This window comes from Bos taurus, chromosome 17, assembly GCF_002263795.3.
Source record: "Bos taurus isolate L1 Dominette 01449 registration number 42190680 breed Hereford chromosome 17, ARS-UCD2.0, whole genome shotgun sequence".
NCBI lineage: Eukaryota > Metazoa > Chordata > Mammalia > Artiodactyla > Bovidae > Bos > Bos taurus.
Window position 1 is genome coordinate 10485968 of NC_037344.1, and position 23119 is coordinate 10509086.

Consider the following 23119-nt stretch of genomic DNA (forward strand, 5'->3'; position numbering starts at 1 on the left):
TTGTTTAGGTACCTGTACGTGTATTTTTGGACCTGGCCTCATTGCCTTGTATACCTTTAAGCAAACCAGTGGAACTCTTAAGACTAGACTTAATGACGCCATATCTGAACACCTCTAACAGAGAAGTGAAGGTAAAATGATTATTCTTGTCATATTCAGAACTATCTTAAATTATGTAATACCTTACATACTTAAAATAGCTTTAGCTACTTTCTTCGGATTTAAATGTTACTTTCTAAACAGTATGCAGACCTGAGTTTGGGTAAATATCAGTGACTAGAATGGGTTGGTATTAATTTGAATTGGGTAATTAAATGTATTTCTTTGTAAAATTTGGATCTAAATCTTACTAAAAAGACAAAGACTTATCCAAGTCTACTCCATCTGATGAAATTCTTGCGATTTCTTAATTTTCATAGGTACGCATTTGTAAATCTGGACAAGTGACCGCCATTCCATTTTGGTATCATATGTACCTCGACGATGAGATTAGGTTAGATACTTCGAGTGAAGCCTCTCACTGGAAGCAGGCCGCAGTTGTTTTAGATAATCCCATCCAAGTGGAAATGGGAGACGAACTTGTACTCAGCATCCAGCACCACAAAAGCAACGTCAGCATCACCATAAAGCAATGAAGAGCAGATTTCTAATGAAAAAGTGTGGAAGTAGAGCAGTGGGTTTCCAGTTCTAGTCTGAATTAGTAGTGGGATTGTAACCATAAAATGCAGGTGTATTTAAGTCCTTGAAATGGTCAAATGTTTTTAAAACATTGACATTAATAAAGTGTATTTAAACACCCTAACTAAAGAGTAGCATTATTACAAAAATCTTACTGCAGACTTCCTTTCTGGCAAAGGCTGTCATTAATTTTTCAAATTAAGAACTTTTTATTGCTTGGTTTTACTTAAAATTTGCCAAACTTGTTAGTCTGTACTCTAAAGCTGTAAAGATAAGGAATTTTGAGTCTCCTATCCATTTTTTAGACATCTTGGCTATTTTCCTTAAATCTGAACTTTTGGTGAGGATACCTCAAAAAGTTGGTTTCCACTGAAGATTGAGGGTTTATGTTTACCTGTAAATTCTCAGCTTGCTTCTTGTAAATGTTGAAATACTTCTGAGCCACCTTCTCAGTTTTGTGTTAAGACTTTTAAGCTACAGCCTAAATGTAATTACAGAGTAAAAGAAGGACAAAAGAAATCTTAGGAGGCAGCATTTTTCCTGGTCTGCCTTTGGCAAAGAAAAATTTTAAAGCTGATAAATTCAGAAAGAGTTAAACCTAAACCAGTATTTTTAAAGGTTTTGATGTGAATACACAGTAAGAAAAAAAAAAATTAGTCCAGACCCGAAATAGGGAGATTAATAAAGATTATCACGCTTTGTGTATACTGTGTGCTCTGTAGGTAAGCCCCGCAGAAAGTAAGATGTGCCTTTCTTCTCTCCACACTGCCTGTTCTCCTTGCCTTTAGGATTATACCGCCCAACTTTACTTTCAGTAGAAATGTTTCGTTTATGATAGCCAATAAAAACTTTGTACCTAATTACTGTGTACCAGCGTGTGTGTGTGTGTGTGTGTGTGTGTGTGCTTAAATATATAAAGCATAGATTTTGAGAAATAAATACTACGCTTGCTATTTGCAACATACTGCTCTGGCACTTTCTATATTTATTTTCAGTGTAAAATGTTAGGCGCAAGGGGTTGTGATTAACAATTAGAGGAACTCTATCTAACCTAAGTAGTAAATTTCTCCCAGAGAGTATCTGCAAGTCTTGTGACTGTGGTTTGATAAACAGGACTACTCAGCCCAGATTTACATTTGCTGACACCTTTAGTAGCCCTAAAGAAAAGCAGACTCTGTTTCTATCACAAGTTTCTTATTCTTCCACTATTTCGTCCAGTTTATTCTTTTCATCTCCAAGTCCTAGATAACCTATTAATCTGTTCGCCTTGGTGCAGATAATGATTTTTTAGACAGTAGTTGTTTTAAGATTAATAGATTAGGTCCTAGACATTTCTCCCAGTAGGAATGTAAGACACAGGCATCTCTAATTGTAGGTATATGATTTTCAACCCTTTAATCTGGGGGGCTTAAGTTTTTCTGCTGTGCTTCTAATCACAAGAGACATAAAAGGTTGCAGAAAATAAATGATAAATTCTCATTTATTGAAAGACATTCATTTGAGAAATAGAGAAATAATTGTTAGGTAAGCATATATGGCACATGATTATGATTGAGGTCCACTAACTCGCATTTCTGAATTATACTTTCTGCTAGTTCCAGAGCATTGTATTCATGCAGCAGTGGTAGGAAGCACAGGTTTTTTAAAATGTCCTCCTCTTGATAACGTAACGTCAGGAATGGTTAGTAGTCATCGTCTACCAGTTGAGTATGTGATACTCTGTAGTGTTAAGTCTAAGTCTAGGATATTTAGACTGATTATTTGTGATATACAAAACCTAGTTGTATAAATCCGGTGGTTGTACCTGGTTTTTGCCGTTGTGTTCAAATTTTCCATCATTAATGGCTTGTCCCAAGCACAAGATCCTGAGCAACGGGACACCAGGTAGTGAAGTAACACAGTAGCAGCACAGTCTGCTTCTGCACACTGCTCAGGAGGCCACGGGCTTCTCTGACGGCTCCTCTCTCACTCCTGCAGCATCGTTACCTGTGTCGTCAGATGCGTTAGCTGTGGTCGGTGTAGTCTGGGGGGTCACGGTGTGTCCAAACCCTTGATAGTGACCCACGGGTGAGGGCGGCACTGAAGAGGCAACGGAGAGTGCATCTTGTGATGATGATGACAACAAGCTTGTATGTTCATTTTGATCTTGATCCTCAGGAAAAAACTTTTTCCTAGGATGTCCCATGACTGTCCTTCCTTTAAAGTAAAATAAAAGTGTCCAAGTTAGCCAAAAGTTAGGTTATTTTTAAATCTACTAAGATGTTGCCATGCTAAACGTTAAGCTCCTTTCCCCCTCCCAATTTGGAGAGCCTTATTGTGGTACCGATTTACACAAAGTCTTTTCAAAAACTTCTTCTACAGACTGGACAGGAGAACTACAATAGCCTATTCGAATAAATAAAATGGCTGGTACTTACCAACATGCCTTACTTGTTCAGAAATATCATCCCTAATATCTGAAACGTCCCACATAGCGAGAAAGGAATCAAAGCATGAGCCCTCTTCTGCTTCCTGGACATACGGTTTATATGAGAAAGTGTAGTGATGAGCAATAGCAGCAAGGAACATCTCAATACAGATAATAAAGTCCTGCAACAACAACATCAACATCATCAGCAGGCATATTGGATTTTAAATCTAGTTTTGCAGGCAAAAAGCACTATGTCTCTCTTCAAAAATGTATCAACAGCTATTTTTTCCCTCACAAGACTGTCCTCCTATTTTCATTTTCCAAAATAACGATTTTTGACCTCTTCATAAAAACACAAAATGCCAGAAGTTTAACTCAATTTTGTACTACTTCAATCACCACAAGTATTTCTTGGCCAAGTACAATGTATTCTCTTCCAGTATCCAAGGACTTAGAGGAGAAATGCAGAAAAAAGAAATTGAGTAGGAATAACAAAATCTAGGTTCTGTTACTAATTTGTAGAAGAACCAGGAAGTAGGGCCAATTTTTGTGGGGTTCCCTGTTCCCTCATGTGTAAAGTGAGGTAACACCAGCCCCACAGCCTGCATATGCGCATGCTGTCGGGTTCAGGAGAGAATATGTAAAAACCCGTAACAAAGCAAAGTTCTGCTGGGAGTCAGAGGGCACTGCTTACCTGGAGTCCTGTGGCCACAGCTTCTACCGTCTGCCATTCCCATGTATGCTTTTCAGAAATAACGCCAACTTTTACCAACAAAGCAATAACTACTGCTTGCCTATATGTTAGGAAAAGGTAAACGCCAAATCTATATCAAGCATAAAACCAGCAGTTGTTTAAAAAATATGCCATTTAAAAAGTGAAACCCCAGCACAACCTGTGGCCCACGACCACCCTGCTTTTCAGCATATTCCCGAAGACACTGTATAACTGCATTAGATACGTCTGCTTTACACACTGACTCGTCCAGTACAGTTTCATCAAATGAATTTTGATTTTGTATTCTTAGAACTTCGGGACTTGGTTTATAGTCTTTTTCTGTTTTGAAAGTGTGCATAAGTCATTATATTTTAAGTTGGTCCTATACACAGACCATGCCTAACACCTTACACAATAGGAATTTAAAATGAAATAAAGGAAAGATACTTAAATGTTAATTTATGCACACAACTGTTTATTTAGATTATTTTAAAGAACATTTTGGAACCAGTCTTTTTTTTTTTTGGAACCAGTCTTGTTACACAGCTAAAATGAGATAAGGTTTCATATATCTATATGCAAGAATATTCACTTCCATATTACTTGTAATAGTAAAAAAATAAATTAGGAACAACCTAAATGTCAATAAGAAACAAATTAAAAAATTGTATCCATACATTAGAATACTGTGCGTGGCAAAAGCAAAAAACCCAGTAACAAAACTATATTCTCACTGTATTTACAAAGAACTCTAACTACAGTATACTAACACTGAGTTTACAGGTTTTTATAGAATGACGCTCTTTCTGTGGTTTTATAAATGACGTGGAGCACAGTGTCATTCATTCTGGGTGGTGGGATTGCAAGGATTTTTCTTTCCCCCTCTTTGTATTATTTGTATATTGTTACATCTGGTATATTTGTTTCCAGGCCCCTATCACCCACCCCCCTTTACTAAACAGTTTTGTCTGTTTTAAAATTTTTACTAATGAATATTTTCTCACATTATTAAGTATTCTATATCATGTGTATCTTCCAAACTGTACTATATGAAAAAACCATGACTTATTTTAATGATTCCCTTAAGTGTTGACATTTAGTGTCTCAAATTATTTTCTTCTTATAAATGTTAGGTGACCATTTGATTATTTCTTTATGAAAAACCAAGGGCGGCTAAAAGAATGAACTTTTAAAAAGGGAAGTAGACATTTTAATTCCTCTTCCATATTAAGACTTACAAATTCTCATTAAACTGCCCTTTAGAAAATGGCAACATGCAAGAGAAAGCAACACTTACCAAAAAGAAACAAAAACCACCAGCTTTACACAAAGAAATTTGCCAACAGGCTGGATTGGACTCAGCTCTTCCTTCAGCACTTTATAAAAGAGCAGGAGACAATACATGGCGAACTAGAAACAATCAAACATATTCAGTAAGAATAAATAAATTTGGTATTAGAAATATCAAAATCACAGACCAGACCTGGCACAGAGTAATTTTTCAGGCAAAATTTTCTAGGCTTTATTATGCTCCTTTTAGATTAACAAGAGGCTTTTAAATAGTTTACTATGGATGCAAATATCCAATATGAAATTCTCAGAAGAGACGTGTAACATCATCTCTGAAAATGATTTTAATTGTTCATTTACAGGGCCCACAAAAAACACAGTAAGAAGTGACTAACGTGAATGGAAGAAAAGGCTCTCATTTAACCAAAATAAAAACACTGTCTGCTTATTAACAGCTTTTATATACAAGTTACCATTCATTTTATAAGGGTTGAGCTTACCACTAACTGTACATATATTATTTGTAAGTGAACACGTTAAATAAGTACTATTTCAGTAAAACTATGCCCGTGAAATCAGAAAGTAAGGAATCAGGGAGACCATTTTTCTTGAGGGCAGTGTGTTAATCCTGCTGAATTTACTTTTTAAAGGTAATTAGCAGCTCAAGATAGTAATTATTTAAAAAAATCAGTTGTAATTAGCATTGCACAGCAATAAACATTTTTCTAAAAGTTTACTTTCCCCACTGTAAAATGCTTATTTATAATATTTTAGAATATGAAAGCAGTAAAGTATAAAGTTGTTCATAGCCCCATCATCCAACCATTCCTTTCTACACATAATATGGTTTTTAACAGGTATCGTAAATATAAAATTTTGTTGCTTTATGTTTTCCCACTTAAAGTACCCCTTTCCATATATTTGATTAAATAACTGCCTAATGTTTTGACCAATGGAAGGACACAGAATATTTAACCAGGTCTCATCACTAGACTTTGGACTGTTTCCAGGCTTTTGCAAACAATAGGCCTTCTATACAAACATATTGAAAGCAAAAGTACTTCTGGCCATTTCTTGAGGCATTCCCCAAAATTGAATTATTGGTTCCAGAAAATACAAACATGTGGAAAAGCTTTGACTACACAAGCATTTAATTTTTATTATAAATCTCTAATAACTCACATGCATGCCACTGTACCTGAACTAATATTTTGGAGAAAGCACTAAAGATTTTCAGCACACCTCACACCAATCAGAATGCTGCTGCTAAGTCACTTCAGTCGTGTCCGACTCTGTGTGACCCCATAAACGTCAGCCCACCAGGCTCCCCCGCCCCTGGGATTCTCCGGGCAAGAACACTGGAGTGGGTTGCTATTTCCTTCTCCAATGCAGGAAAGTGAAAAGTGAAAGTGAAGTTGCTCAGTCGTGTCTCTTAGTGACCCCATGGACTGCAGCCCACCAGGCTCCTCCATCCATGGGATTCTCCAGGCAAGAGTACTGGAGTGGGGTGCCATTGCCTTCTCCCCCAATCAGAATGGCCATCATCAAAAAAAGTAAAGGCAACATATGCTGGAAAGGATGTGGAGAAACGGAAATCCTACTGCACTGTTGGTGGGAATGTAAATTGATACAGCCACTATGGAGAACAGTATAGAGAATGCTTAACAAACTAGGAATAAAACTACCATATGACCCAGCAAATCCCACTCCTGGGCATACCCCAAGAAAAACCACAATTCAAAAAGGCACATGTATCCCAATGGTCACTGCAGCACTATTTACAATAGCCAGGACATGGAAGCGACTTAGACGTCCATCGACAGATAAATGGATAAAGATGTGATACATGTATACAATGGAATATAACTCAACCATAAAAAGGGAAAAATTAAAGTCAGTTGTAGTGAGCTGAATGAACCCACAGTTGGTTATACAGAGTGAAGTCAGTATACAGAGAAAAATGAATATCGTATATTAATGCATATATATGGAATCTAGAAAAAGTATTGATGAACCTATTTGTAGGGAAGGAACAGAGACTCAGATGTAGAGAACTGACTTGTGGACACAGCAGGGGAAGGAGCGGGCAGGACGAACTGAGAAAGTAGCACTGACATATACATATCATGTGTAAAATAATTAGCAAGTGGGAAGCTGCTGTGTAACAGAGGGAGCACAGTGGTGTTCTGTGACGACCTAGAGGGGCGGGACAGGAGGGGGAGGGAGGCTCTAGAGAGAGGGAAGATGTGTGTGTGTCTGTGTGTATTACGGCTGATTCGTGTTGTTGTATGGCAGAAACCAACACAACATTGTAAAGCAATTATCTTACAATTTAAAAAATCTCAACATTTACATTAAAAGATTTTCAATAAAGTGCACCTTAAGTTGAAAGGATTCATTTCAGTTTCTATAACATTTTTAAAAACTTGGCATTCTCAATTTTCAATTCCAAATATATGAGAGAATTTTACTCTCCCACTTTTATTAAAACCCTACACTGTCATATACCAGTAAGACTTTTTTTATTGAATATACCTAGGATTTTTATTTTAAGGAGAGGCATTATGCTTTTATTAATGACATATCCATAGAACTATGCAATGAATACCAGAACCAATGAAAAAATACAATCAACAATTCAGTGCAGTTTGGGGGAGAATGTATACATGTGTATGTATGGCTGAGTCCCTTCACTATTCACCTGAAACCATCACAAGATTGTTAACTGACTACACCCCAATACAAAATGGTTTTGGTGTTTAAAAAAAACACACTGTGCCCCTGAGCCACATTACATAAAAATTCAATGTATAAGTCACAAGATAATTAACAGATATGATATCTTTACATATGTATACAGACTTATATTAAAGTTTCTTCAAGTTCTTCCTACAAATCAAGTTCAATACTAAAGTTACAATTAAGCTTTATTCCAGAAGAAACTTTCCCTAAAAAATTTTAGTTATAGATGTAAATTAAGTACAATTAAGATGAATATTTACTTACCAGCTGAGACATATTGTTTATGATAACCAAGTAAGTCCAAGCATTTGAAAAGCTAAAGTTCCCTTCATCATATATATCAAGTAACTCACAGACTCTAAAAAAGATGGTAAAAATGAGACTTTATGAATATGTCAAAAATATATTTTAAAATACAACAATGACAGCAATACTTTAATTAATTAATTTGGCTGTACCACATGGCTGTTGCTAAGTTGCTTAAGTCATGTCGGACTCTGTGCGACCCCACAGACAGCAGCCCACCAGGCTCTGCCGTCCCTGGGATTCTCCAGGCAAGAACACTGGAGTGGGTTGCCATTTCCTTCTCCAATGCATGAAAGTGAAAAGGGAAAGTGAAGTCGCTCAGTCTGTCTGACTCTTAGCGACCCCATGGACTGCAGCCTACCAGGCTCCTCCGTCCATGGGATTTTCCAGGCAAGAGTACTGGAGTGGGGTGCCATCGCCTTCTCCTACCACATGGCATGAGGAATCTTAGTTTCCTGACCAGGGATTTAACCCATGTCCCTTGCAGTAGGAGTGCAGAGTCTTAACCACTGGCCCGCTTAGGGAAGCCCCAATACTTAAATTTAGAAGTAAGATTATTTCAAAGTTTCTGTAGATAATCACTTGATTTTGGCCATAGAGGTGGTTCAAAAATTAAAAACATTTTTCTAGAGATGTTACCATATGATTATCCCTCCAATCTGAAATAAATCCAAAAGACAAAAACATTGAATTAGAAAGGGTAATTATTAGATTAAAAAAAATGATGCTGCCTAATTTTAAAAACATGTAATGCAGCTTTATAACTAAACTATATGTTTTTCTGCCAAACTGTTTTGCAGGCAACTTTTATGATAACCCAGATCTGAGTATTTACTTGTATGGTTACCCAATTTCTAAACAGCAGAGAAATAAAGTAGCCTTAAAAAAAGGTAAATTAATCTTAATTCCAAGGCAAATGCTGCTAAAGAACTGCTAGCACAAAAGCAGAATAAAGAGCTGGATGCTTCCTTCAGCTTTCTTCCCATTCTTGTGAGCAGACCGCAGGCTAGCATGACAAGCAGATGAGACACACAGTCTATCTGATGCTCTTACATTCTTAGGGAATAGTTTTTACCAGGCAGGTTAATGATGCCCTGTTTTACCTCAAATGCTAAGACTTGACAGAATTTTTAAAAAGGAAAGATATGTTTTCCTCTTTAAAATACAGTATTCATTTAGAAAATCAAGCCATGTAATGAATCTCAAGTGGCATACTTCATGTACTAGATGTTTCTGTAAAGCTGTGTGAATACTTGAAAAAGACTATTTTGAAAATGCTTTCTAGAAATCTCCACAGGGAATGTTATTTAAAAAAATTATATGGTGATTCCTTGGACCATTCCTATGGTCACCTTATTTATTCTAACATAGTAGGGTTTATACATACTGTTTTTATAAAAGACGAGATGTGTTATAAACAAGCAACAAGTTTTACATGCTTTCTACTCAATTGTTTCACTTAGGTAAGAGCGTGAGAATGAAAAAAAACAATAATGTACGTTCTGTGTACTTACAGAGCAATGATGGTGGTGAATGGTCTGACAACTGTATATTGTAATACACCCAGTTTGCATCTAAACAGCAATACTCTGTCAAAGAAAAATAATTCAGCATTTGAGTTACTCATTTCATACTATCAGGTTTTCTCCAAAGCCCCCAAATTAAAATCATTTGACAAATGATGCCATATTTATGTTTAATTTTTAAAATTATTTTTATTGTAGTACAGTTGATTTACAATGTTGTTAGTTTCAATTGTACAGCAAAGTGATTCAATTATACATATACACACATCTACTCCTTTTAAGAATAATCCTTTTAATTTAGTCATTCTAAATGGCTACTGGGGAAGAATGTGGATGGAAGCAAACACATTATTTAAATACTGTTTTTTAAATTATGTAACAACGACATCTGAAAGATTTCCCTTTCTATGTCCAATTTCAAATTCCTGAGTAGTGCAGCACAGAACAGGAACAAAAAGAATGGAAGTGGGTCCCTGTGTGTTTCTGGAAGAAAAACCAAGCAACAAATAAATTACATGTAGGCTTGTATATATGGAAGTGTATTGAGAAAATAATATTTACATTTAGGATTTAGTTTCCTTTCCAGCTTGGCCTTTATATATCATTCCAGACAGTATCACTAACTAGATACTCTGAAAGAACAAAACAAAGATCCTGCATAAAACAGTTTTTAATCACTGAGCTCACTTAATGTAGGGGAAAATTCACAAACAGAAACAAAACAAAAAAGTCCCCAAACAGCTACTACCAAAAAAAAAAAAAAAAAAGGCCCTCTACCTGAGAGCCTTGTGGAACTTTCTTAAAAAGACCAAGATGCTCTGAGGGCAAATGTTTATTTAACACTCCTTCATCAATTCTATGTATTATAAATCCCCTAGTTTAAGAATTACATCTAGACTGAGAAGAATGAGTCTGACACACACATCTTGAGGGCTGGGGTTACCAGGATTGAATTAAAAGCTGAAGGGGTTCCCCATGCTGAAAGCCTTCTCTGTGCCGGGGTAGTTCACTCCCACTGACAACCAGTGCCCCTGTGCAGGTGGCCTGGGAGCTGCACTTGGGGGCGCAGCAAGAACTCTTGATGACAATGTCTGGGCCACACATGCTGTGCTCCCTACAAAGCTAAACCAAGCAGGAGCTGAGTTAAACCTGTAGTGCTCTGTGAACTGACTGTCAAAACAAACTTGAGACCACTAGGAAGACTAGGCAAATATATTAGTCAATTAGATACCTTTGAAGGCTGTGGGGAATTAATGAACTGGAAGGTGAACCTGAAGACATCCAGAGCCCAACAATGCTGGCACAAAGAAGAGCACAGACTCGGAAGGTCTAACAAACATGCAAAGTGAGGGAAGAGCAGAGGACGAGCAAGCTCAGAAGAGACTATGGCTGAGAACCTTTCCAAACCGATCAGAAATGCAAAGCTACAGACTGAGGCACACTGTAAATTAAATAGGATTAAAACCAAAAAAACCCTAGATATTCCGTAGTGAAACTGCGAAATATCAAAGACAGGGTCTTAAAAATGCAGCTGAAGACAGGTCACCTACTAATATAATGGAATGACAACTAGATTGAAAGTAAAGGCTTAACAGTAACAACTGATGCCAGTATAGGGTGGAATAAAATCTCCACAATGTTTGTGGAAAATTCTTGTCAACAAGGAATTACATCCAGCAAAACAATCTTTCAAGAATGAAGGCAAAATAAAGACACTTTTGGATTAAGTGTATCTGAGAACATCTGCCACTGCTATGCTGACGCTGCAAGAAATTTTAAGAACCATACATTAGAGAGAAGGAAATGATCCCAGATAGAATATCTGAGATGCGAGGAGTAACAAACAGTTACACTGTGGTTAAATCTATAAAAGCATTACAAAACATACAGATGGCTAACAAACACATGAAAAGATGCTCAACATCACTCATTATCAGAGAAATGCAAATCAAAACCACTATGAGGTACCATTTCACACCAGTCAGAATGGCTGCGATCCAAAAGTCTACAAATAATAAATGCTGGAGAGGGTGTGGAGAAAAGGGAACCCTCTTACACTGTTGGTGGGAATGCAAACTAGTACAGCCACTATGGAGAACAGTGTGGAGATTCCTTAAAAAACTGGAAATAGAACTGCCTTATGATCCAGCAATCCCACTGCTGGGCATACACACTGAGGAAACCAGAAGGGAAAGAGACACGTGTACCCCAATGTTCATTGCAGCACTGTTTATAATAGCCAGGACATGGAAGCAACCTAGATGTCCACCAGCAGATGAATGGATAAGAAAGCTGTGGTACATATACACAATGGAGTATTACTCAGCCATTAAAAAGAATACATTTGAATCAGTTCTAATGAGGTGGATGAAACTGGAGCCTATTATACAGAGTGAAGTAAGCCAGAAGGAAAAACATAAATACAGTATACTAACGCATATATATGGAATTTAGAAAGATGGTAACAATAACCCAGTGTACGAGACAGCAAAAGAGACACTGATGTATAGAACAGTCTTATGGACTCTGTGGGAGAGGGAGAGGGTGGGAAGATTTGGGAGAATGACATTGAAACATGTAAAATATCATGTAAGAAACGAGTTGCCAGTCCAGGTTCGATACACGATACTGGATGCTTGGGGCTAGTGCACTGGGACGACCCAGAGGGAGGGTATGGGGAGGGAGGAGGGAGGAGGGTTCAGGATGGGGAACACATGTATACCTGTGGCGGATTCATTTTGATATTTGGCAAAACTAATACAATTATGTAAAGTTTAAAAATAAAATAAAATTAAAAACAAAAACCTTCTATACAAACTGATATCTATTTTTTTTAAGATTAAAGACTAGAAACAGAAAGTATAACTTCCAAACTAGTAATGAGGGCAAAAAAAACAGCATAAGAAAAACATCAACAGAAACAGGTAAACAACTAGCAGGGACATTTGGAGCAGCGCCTGTTCCCCAAACACAGGTAAGAGCCACATTCAAACTACAAATACTCAAAGACTATAAAGTTTTAACACTGGAGAAGCTATAAGAAAGCTTTGGTTTTTAAGGATATATATATATATAATATCCCAGGTGCAGGAGACATGAGACCCAGGTTCAATCCCTGGGTGGGGAAGGTCCCTTGGAGGAGGGCATGGCAGCCCACTCCAGTATTCTTGCCTGGAGAATCCCATGGACAGAGGAGCCTGGCTGGCTATAGTCCATGGGGTCACAAAGAGCTGGACACAACTGAAGTGAAGTGACACAACTGGAGTGACTTAGAGTGGTGGTATCCACATATCTGAGGTTGTTGATGTTGCTCCCGCCTATCTGGATTCCAGTTTGTAACTCATTCAGCCCAGCATTTCTCATGATGTGCTCAGCTTACAGGTTAAACAAACAGGGTGACAGCAGACAGCCCTCTCGTACTCCCTTTTCAATCTTGAACCAGTCAGTTGTTCCATACAGGGTTCTAACTGTTGCTTCTTGACCCACATACAGATTTCTCAAGAGACAGGTAAGATGTTCTGGTATTCCCATCTCTCTTAAGGGCTTTCCAGTTTATTATGGTCCACACAGTCAAAGGCTTTAGCACAGTCAATGAAACAGAGGTAGATGTTCTTCTGAAATTCCCTAGCTTTCTCTAAGATCCAGTGAATGCTGGCAATCTGACCTCTGGTTTCTTTTCCTTTTCTAAACCCAGCTTGGGTATCTGCAAGTTCTTGGTTTGCATAATGCCTAGCATGCAAGATTTTAAGCATGACCTTACTAACATGGGCTGCTGCTGCTTAGTCACTTCAGTCATGTCTGACTCTGTGCAACCCTACAGACTACAGCCTGCCAGGCTCCTCTGTCCATTGGATTCTCTAAGTAAGAGTACTAGAGTGGGTTGCCATGCCATCCTCCAGGGGATCCTCCCTACTCAGGGATCAAACCCAGGTCTCCTGCACTGGAGACAGATTCCTTACTGCTGAGCCACCAGGGAAGCCCTGACTAGCACAGGAAATGAATGAAACTGTCTGATGTTTACAACATTCTTTAGTACTACCCTTCCTAGGAGTTGGGATGAGGACTGACCTTTTCTAGTCCTGTGACCACTGCTGGGTAGTCCAGATTTGCTGACATTGAATGCAACACCTAGATGGCATCATCCTTTAGGGGTTTGAATACTTCTATCAAAATTCCACAGCATCCCTTTACTTTATTAAAAGCAGTACTTCTGATTCATGAATCGGAAGAATCAATATAGTGAAAATGAGTATGCTACCCAAAGCAATCTGTAGATTCAATGCAATCCCTATCAGGCTACCAATGGTATTTTTCACAGAGCTAGAACAAATAATTTCACAATTTGTATGGAAATACAAAAAAACCTCAAATAGCCAAAGCAATCTTGAGAAAGAAGAATGGAACTGGAGGAATCAACCTGCCTGACTTCAGGCTCTACTATAAAGCTACAGTCATCAAGACAGTATGGTACTGGCACAAAGACAGAAATATAGATCAATGGAACAAAATGGAAAGCGTAGGGATAAATCCACGCACCTATAGACACCTTATCTTTGACAAAGGAGGCGAGAATATACAATGAAGAAAAGACAATCTCTTTTTTTTTTTTTTTATTTATTTTTCTTTTTTTTTTTTTTCCTCTAATTTTATTTTATTTTTAAACTTTACATAATTGGAAAAGACAATCTCTTTAACAAGTAGTGCTGGGAAAACTGGTCAACCACCTGTAAAAGAATGAAACTAGAACACTTTCTAACACCATACACAAAAACAAACTCAAAATGGATTAAAGATCTAAACGTAAGACCAGAAACTATAAAACTCCTAGAGGAGAACATAGGCAGAACACTCTCTGACATAAATCACAGCAGGATCCTCTATGACCCACCTCCCAGGATCCTGGGAATAAAAGCAAAAATAAACAAATGGGACCTAATTAAACTTAAAAGCTTCTGCACAACAACGGAAACTATAAGCAAGGTGAAAAGACAGCCTTCAGAATGGGAGAAAATAATAGCAAATGAAGCAACTGACAAAGAATTAATCTCAAAAATATACAAGCAACCCCTGCAGCTCAATTCCAGAATAAACGAGCCAATCAAACTATGGGCCAAAGAATTAAACAGACATTTCTCCAAAGATGACATACAGATGGCTAAAAACACACGAAAAGATGCTCAACGTCACTCATTATCAGAGAAATGCAAATCAAAACCACAATGAGGTACCATTTCACGCCAGTCAGAACGGCTCCTATCCAAAAGTCTACAAGCAATAAATGCTGGAGAGGGTGTGGAGAAAAGGGAACCCTCTTACACCACTGGTGGGAATGCAAACTAATACAGCCACTATGGAGAACAGTATGGAGATTCCTTAAAAAACTGGAAATAGAACTGCCATCAGTTCAGTTCAGTTCAGTCGCTCAGTCGTGTCTGACTTTTTGCAGCCCCATGAATTGCAGCACACCAGGCCTCCCTGTCCATCACCAACTCCCAGAGTTCACTCAGACTCACGTCCTTCAAGTCAGTGATGCCATCCAGCCATCTCATCCTCTGTCATCCCCTTATCCTCCTGCCCCCAATCCCTCCCAACATCAGAGTCTTTTCCAATGAGTCAACTCTTCGCATGAGGTGGCCAAAGTACTGGAGTTTCAGCTTTAGCATCATTCCTTCCCAAGAAATCCCAGGGCTGATCTCCTTCAGAATGGACTGGTTGGATCTCCTTGCAGTCCAAGGGACTCTCAAGAGTCTTCTCCAACACCACAGTTCAAAAGCATCAATTCTTTGGCACTCAGCTTTCTTCACAGTCCAACTCTCACATCCATACATGACCACAGGAAAAACCATAGCCTTGACTAGATGGACCTTTTTTGGCAAAGTAATGTCTCTGCTTTTCAATATGCTATCTAGGTTGGTCATAACTTTTCTTCCAAGGAGTAAGTGTCTTTTAATTTCATGGCTGCAGTGATTTTGGAGCCCAAAAAAATAAAGTCTGTCACTGTTTCTCCATCTATTTGCCATGAAGAGATGGGATCAGATGCCATGATCTTCATTTTCTGAATGTTGAGCTTTAAGCCAACTTTTTCACTCTCCTCTTTCACTTTCATCAAGAGGCTCTTTAGTTCCTCTTCACTTTCTGCCATAAGGGTGGTGTCATCTGCATATCTGAGGTTATTGATATTTCTCCCTGCAATCTTGATTCCAGCTTGTGCTTCTTCCAGCCCAGCATTTCTCATGATGTACTCTGCATGTAAGTTAAATAAGCAGAACTGCCATATGACCCAGCAATCCCACTGCTGGGCATACACACTGAGGAAACCAGAAGGGAAAGAGACACGTGTACCCCAATGTTCATCACAGCACTGTTTATAATAGCCAGGACATGGAAGCAACCTAGATGTCCATCAGCAGATGAATGGATAAGAAAGCTGTGGTACATATACACAATGGAGTATTACTCAGCCATTAAAAAGAATACATTTGAATCAGTTCTAATGAGGTGGATGAAACTGGAGCCTATTATACAGAGTGAAGTAAGCCAGAAAGAAAAACACCAATACAGTATACTAACACATATATATGGAATTTAGAAAGATGGTAATGATAACAGTGTATGCGAGACAGCAAAAGAGACATAGATGTATAGAACAGTCTTTGGGACTCTGTGGGAGAGGGCAAGGGTGGGATGATCTGGGAGAATGGCATTGAAACACGTATAACATATGAAACGAATCACCAGTCCAGGTTCAATGCATGATACAGGATGCTTGGGGTTGGTGCACTGGGATGACCCAGAGGGATGGTATGGGGAGGGAGGTGGGAGGGGGGTTCAGGATGGGGAACACATGTACACCCATGGTGGATTCATGTCAATGTATGGCAAAACCAATACAATATTGTAAAGTAATTAGCCTCCAATTAAAATAAATAAATTTATATTAAAATAAAAGCAGTGCTTCCTTTTGCACACTTGATTTCACTCTCCAGAATGTCTGGCTCTGGGTGACTGACCACACCATCCTATTAATCCAGTATATTAAGATTTTCTTGTACAGTTCTTAAGTGTATTCCTTCCAGTTCTTCTTGATCTCTTCAGCATCTACTAGGTCTCTACCATTTTTGTCCTTTATTGTGCTCATCTTTGGGCAGAATATTCCCTTGATTTTCCAATTTTCCTGAAGAGATCTCTAGTCTTTCCCTTCTGTTGTTTTCTTCCAGTTTTATGCACTGTTCATTGAAGAAGGCCTTCTTGTCTCTCTATGCTGTTCTTTGACACTCTGTATTTAGTGGGATGTACCTTTCCCTTTCTCGCTTGCTTTCGCTTTTTTCTTTAGCTATTTGTAAGGGCTCCTCAGATAAGCACTTTGCCTTCTTGCTTTTCTTTTTCTTTGGGATGGTTTTGTTTGCTGCCTCTTGTAGAGTATTACAGACCTCCAACCACAGTTCTTCAGGCACACTCTTTACTAGATCTAATCTCTTGAATCTATTTATAACCTCTACTAATATTCATAGGGGATTTAAGTCATACCTGGTTGGCCTAGTGGTTTTCCCCACTTTCTTTAGTTTAAGCCTGAAATTTGCTATGACAAGCTGATGATCTGAACTACAGTCAGCTCCAGGTCTTGTTTTTGCTGACTGTATACAGCTTCTCCATCTTCGGCTACAAGGAATGTAATCAATTTGATTGCGGTACTGACCATCTGGTGATGTCTTTGTGTAAATCGTCTCTTGTGTTGTTGAAAAAGAGTGTTTGCTATGACCAGTACATTTTCTTGGCAGAATTAAGTTAGCCTTTTCCTTGCTTCATTTTGTTCTCCAAGGCCAAACTTGCCTGTTACTCCAGGTACCTCTTGACTTCCTACTTTTGCATTCCAATCCCCAACAATGAGTAGAACATCTATTTTTGGTGTGAGTTCTAGGAGTTCTTCTAGGTCTTCATAGAACTGATCAACTTCAGCTTCTTCAGAATTGGTGGTAGGGGCACAGACTTGAACTACTATTATATTGAATGGCTTGCCTTGGACATGTTCATTTGCTTTAAAATAAAGTCTATGTTCAAACATATGTCCATACATTTAAAAACTTTCATTTAGTCTGCCTAATTCCTAAATGGTGTAATTAAGAAAATTTTTGTTCTAGAAACAACAGGAAGCCAAAATAGTTCTATACTTGTCCTCCCAGAAAGAAAAGTCCAGGGCATATCTTTCAAGGTATATAGTACCCCATCTCTTCCTGTAATATGTAAGTAAAGGCAGTAACTCTTATGTAGGCAGTAAAACTTGGACATGAAGACAGTGACAGTATAAGAAAGGGAAATCATAACTTCATTTTGTTCATGAACAAAGATCTAAATGTTCTAAGCAAAATATTAGCGATCCAAAACTTATAATGTAGAAAAGTTGATGATACACCATAACCACTTAAAATTTGTCTTTCAAATGCCAAGTGGATTATAACATTAGAACAGTCATTAATCTAATTCACTATATTAACAGGTCAAAAGCAAAAAATTATGATCATCTCAACAGGGATAGAAAAAGCATTTGATGATATTCAATACTTAGGTATGATTAAAAACTCTTAACTAGGGATAAAAAAGAGTTTATTTAAGCTAATAAAGGATGCCTACAAAACATCTTTAGAAACATTATATTCAAATGTGAGATTTTATAAGAATTCCCTTTAAAACCAGGAATGATACAATAAAGTCTATAGGTACTGAGCACAGTGAGAAGAGAAACATGTATAAAAACTAGAAACAAATTCTTTTGAAGGTGACTGGTTACATAGAGAATTTAAGATCTACAGAATAAGAAAAATTAACAAGATTTTTGGATATAGGCTCCGTATGCAAAAACCAATTGCCTTTCTGTACACTGGTAGTAATTAAACTAATTTTTAAAAAAGGTGTCATTTACAATAGAAATAAAATATAAGACATTTAAAAAGTCATAAAAGATGTACAAGACTTTTATGAGAAAACTATACTGAAAGATAAATGAAGAGCTAGATAAGCAGAAAGTAGACCATATTCATAGATAAGAAGATTCAAATAACCATAAAGATTTCAATAAATTGAAGACTGAATTCAGTAAATTGAAGACTGAATTCAATTCCAATCAAAAAGTCCCAATAGGATTTTTCAAGTAACCTAACAAGCTGAATCAGAAATTTATACATAAGAGCACCAAATTAAGAATAGCCCATTTAAGACTTATTAATTAAATATAGTAGTCAATGTATGGAAATGGTCCAGGGATAGAAAAGTTAATTAATAAAAGAGAAAAAGGGAAGATCACAAATAGACCGACATGTATGGAACCTTTATATGACAGAGACGGCAACATAACCAGTGAGGCAGGAGAGAGAATGGTGCTAGGACAGCAAGTCAATCAAATAAAGTGAAACTGCATTCCTACTTCATATAACATATGAAAAAGAAATCAATATATGTTTATAAGTCTTAATGGAAAAGTAAAATGTTTAGGAAGAAAGCACAGGAGAGTTGTTTTTATAATGCTGGGGTCAGGAAGAATTTTTTTAACCAGACAAAAAGTACTTGAAATAAGACTGATAAATTCAACAATATAAACATCCTCAATAAAGTGCCAAAACATGCCAAAAACTAGAAGAAGGTATTTTTAACATGCATTAAATAATTAGAATCTTAATCTATAAATATCCCCTACGGATAGACAACCCATTAAAAAATGAGGAACAGAAACAATCACTTCTCAGAAGGAAAACACAAATGGCTGATAAACACATGAAAACTTGTTTAAACTCACTACTAATCAGTAAAACCTTTATGACCTCTTGAGAGGCAAACATTAAGAAGTGTGGGTATTCTAAAATCTTTTCTACTGGTAATGGGAGAGTAACTTGGTACTGTCACTTCAGCAAATAATTTATCACAAAATCACACAAAAGCCAAAAAGATGTAGCATATCCACTCCAAGGTATACACCCTAGAGCAAATTTTTTCAAAGTGTGGCAAATTCAACATGGTGGGCTATGATCCAATTTTAAAAACAAGAGGGTGGAAAGGAATACACAGTAAGAGTTAGTACTGTTTCATGAAAACATTTGTTTCCTAACAGTATTAAATCACTAGGTAAAATGTTCCTCTCCTCTCATAAACTCACATACATAAAATCTAACATTCATTAAAAGAAAACTCACTGTGCTCACTGCATATGTCACATAAATCATAGTCTAAAAAGGAGATGCAGTTTTACATCTAAAGACTGCAAATTTGCATCTTAAATTCAGTATAATGCTTAAAACCAAAGCATCATATTGATTTATCCTCAACAGCAACAGGCTGATTAATGATCAGACATATATCACCAGTTATCCAATAGAAGGAGACTGGTAACCTAAACTGTATTTATATACAAGAGAATGAAAAATTTTATATTACTAAAACCATATCCCCAAACTGCACGGCTTTGGTAATGTTTAAAGTCTTCAAAGGAAAGAAAACCTGGTTTATAGTTATGGACACACTGCTGATATCATTCAGGTAGTAGCTGTCAGAACTCAAGAGTCTCAGGAACTTTTAATATAGTTTTTTAAAAAGAGAAAATGTGATTAAATATAAAAACTAAAATTTTGATGTAAAATTATCCCTGAATAAAAGTGATGCATAAAAAAATGTAAACAAGAATAAATGTAATTGCTTGTGTAGTTAGGAACAAATAAATTGCACAAGCACAGAAAAGGGAAATTTTGGTCTACAGCCTTGAAACCTTGAAAAAGGTTCTGGGTTTTAGCTGACCACCTACTAACTGGGATGAGCCAGCCCAAAGAGGCAGCCAGAACCGCATCTCAGGTTCTGTATTAACAGAGGAGTCCTGATCAAAGCCAAGCTGCCATTGCACCTCCACTATCGTCATCATATTTACTAGACCACTGCAATCTCCTGCATCTATGCCCACTTCCAGTTCAGTACACAAAGAGTACAGTAATCTCTGAAAATGACACTTGGGTATCAGCCCTTTGCTTAACATCCTATAATGGTTTCTCACTTGACAATCTCTCTCCTGGACCAAACTTTAGACAGGGTTCCTCTTAGCCTTCTTTTCAACTAGGCATGAGCTAGGCCCTGTCCTTGGCCTGGGAAACCAGTCTGAGCAAAAAATCCTGCTAAGACACCTATTACCACCACCGCTTCATCATCTCACCCTACCTCCCAATATCTGATTACCCTTGAGATCGAATCCAGCTCCTCATCCGTCACTCTTGATGTTTTCTTGGTCTGCCTTAAGTAACATTCTTTTTAGGGCAGTTTAGAAAGAATTCTCTTACCCTGATGTCTCCTCTTAGTAATTTTCCACCCAGTGACCACCCCAATCTCTTTGGTTATAAATCCCTGTTTGTTCTTATTGTATTTGGAGTTGAGTACAATATCCTTCCACCTCCAACTGTTATTCTCACTATCCTCTTTCATAGGCTCCTATTGTTTTTCCTTCATAGTGTTTCTTGAAGTAACTAACTATATATTTGTGTCTTCATTTAATTGCTAACCAAGCTGTAAGTTCCATGAGTTCTACATCTGTTATATGTATTATGATATACCTATATACTAGCACATACTAGGTGTTCAATACATATTTGTCAAATAAACACCTTAGGAATTTATTATTTCAAATAGCCAGGCAGCTCCCTGTCATTGCAAGGATGTTAAGGAGAGACACTTACATTTGGTGCTGATGTCGTCAAAGTGGTTCTGTATTGCAGGGAAGGCAATGTGGCTAACCCTAGGGTGTGTATCTACACTGACTCCTCCAAGTCATTCCACCCACCTTGGCTTGCAAATTTCACCTACATCCCCATCTATCAGTAATCAAGTCTTGTTGATTCTCTGTTGGATTCTCTTATTATCTTTCCTTTCTATTTCAATTCCACGCCCCTCTTTTTCAGTTCGTTCTCACAAACGAATTATTCTAATAACATAATTTATTTCCCTTTCCGGACTCTTCTCCTCCTAATGAATCTTGCATAGTATTTTAAAATTAATCTTTCTAAAATGCCAGTCTTCAAATGCTTCCTGCTGAAAAACATCCAGTGGTTCATTCATAGCGTAAATGAAATCTTAGGTTCAACTTAACTTTGCAGGCTTTATTTCCTTTCTGTCCTACATGAATGAATAACAAGGCCAACTAACTTACATATAACTAGAATAAACATCACCATTTGTTACTCTTATTTCATGTCCAATGCCGTTTTCCCACCTAGACTATCTTCTCCTTGAGTCTTAGACCTGATTTTGCCATTAACTTGCTATGTGATTTGAGGAAGTTAATCTCTGCAGACTCTGGTTTCCAATCGTAAAAGAATGTTGGTTAAATGATTTCTAAGTTTCCCACCGCCCCCCCTCTCCCAACTTTGTCAGTTTTCTATTTAGGGTAAATAATGTAAAAGAAACTAACTCATATGTTTGGATTATAAAAATGTGTTTTTTAAGTATTCAAACTTGACTATGAACTACATGAGGGTAGGGACTCTGTCTTACACTTCTTGTCCTGCATATAGCACTTAACACACTGCAGAGAAATGACACTTATATCTGTTTAAGTAAAACCAAACTTAAAGAATTAAAACCAAACAAACTTACTCTCCCATAGTCCATGGTGGACAGCAACACAAAGGAGGGAAATGTTTCTGCTGATCTTTGGCTTCAATGATTAATACCAGATTTGGATAGCGGTTAGTTAGATAATTGGTAAGGAATCCCATGAAGTTGTAAATGACATAAGCTTCATAGCATTCTCTGCAGGTATCCACATATATTGCAATGCTGGGATATTTCAAAGCTATCCACTATGAAGAAGCATAGATATTAAAAAGTTGTTTTAACAGATGTTAGAAACAATAAAAGGAATTACCACTGCAATTCATGGCACTCGCAATAGCCCTATTTTAAAACTTGAGTTGTCTTGTCACATACTTATATCAAACTTGCTAAATTTTATCATTATGAGGGCTACCAGGTAATCTGTGAAATCAATTTTTAAAAGCAATAAAGATCTTGCATATTGGTAAACAAAAACATTTCTGTTGGGGGTAAACAATGAATATGAAGAGAAAAGTTATATTATGTACTTGAGTTCTTCAATATTAATATAATCCAAAACTTCTTGACATGACCATAGAAAATGATGTTAAAGACATTTTCTTTATATTTAATCAAATTAAAGCAGTTATTTGTAACAATTACATATACTAGGATCCACTGGGGAAGATTTCTGCTTTGGTCCAAATAAATATTGTAATAAATAAAAAGGATGATACGGTAATTTTAAGTATTACAATCTTTAGAGGAATAAGAACAACTCATTTGAAATTTTAAAACATCTGCCTTTTCTATGGTTATACTTTACCTTCTTTATTAACATTAAAAACACTTATAAACCTAACTCCTTATTGCCAAATAACATTACTTTTATTA

At 37.1% G+C, this 23119-nt stretch overlaps 2 protein-coding genes across 3 annotated transcripts in view; one reads left to right on the forward strand and one right to left on the reverse strand.

The window, feature by feature from the left end:
- PRMT9 (protein arginine methyltransferase 9) overlaps nucleotides 1–1538 on the forward strand; it is a 32633-nt gene extending 31095 nt beyond the window's left edge. Inside the window, exons 11-12 of the mRNA NM_001099051.1 lie at nucleotides 9–131; nucleotides 420–1538. Coding sequence (NP_001092521.1) covers nucleotides 9–131; nucleotides 420–635 — 339 coding nt within the window. The 3' untranslated portion in view covers nucleotides 636–1538. The remainder of the gene's footprint in view (nucleotides 1–8; nucleotides 132–419) is intronic.
- A 592-nt stretch (nucleotides 1539–2130) lies between these two features.
- Nucleotides 2131–23119, reverse strand: part of TMEM184C (transmembrane protein 184C) — a 28953-nt gene continuing 7964 nt past the window's right edge. The window contains exons 4-10 of one of the 2 annotated variants that reach the window (NM_001075180.1): nucleotides 22286–22491; nucleotides 9656–9730; nucleotides 8100–8193; nucleotides 5101–5213; nucleotides 3783–3882; nucleotides 3096–3267; nucleotides 2131–2874 (exon numbers count right to left, since the gene is read on the reverse strand). In NM_001075180.1, the coding sequence (NP_001068648.1) occupies nucleotides 2609–2874; nucleotides 3096–3267; nucleotides 3783–3882; nucleotides 5101–5213; nucleotides 8100–8193; nucleotides 9656–9730; nucleotides 22286–22491 (1026 nt within the window). In that variant the 3' untranslated portion in view covers nucleotides 2131–2608. The remainder of the gene's footprint in view (nucleotides 2875–3095; nucleotides 3268–3782; nucleotides 3883–5100; nucleotides 5214–8099; nucleotides 8194–9655; nucleotides 9731–22285; nucleotides 22492–23119) is intronic. The other variant, XM_059875902.1, reaches the window with a different exon arrangement.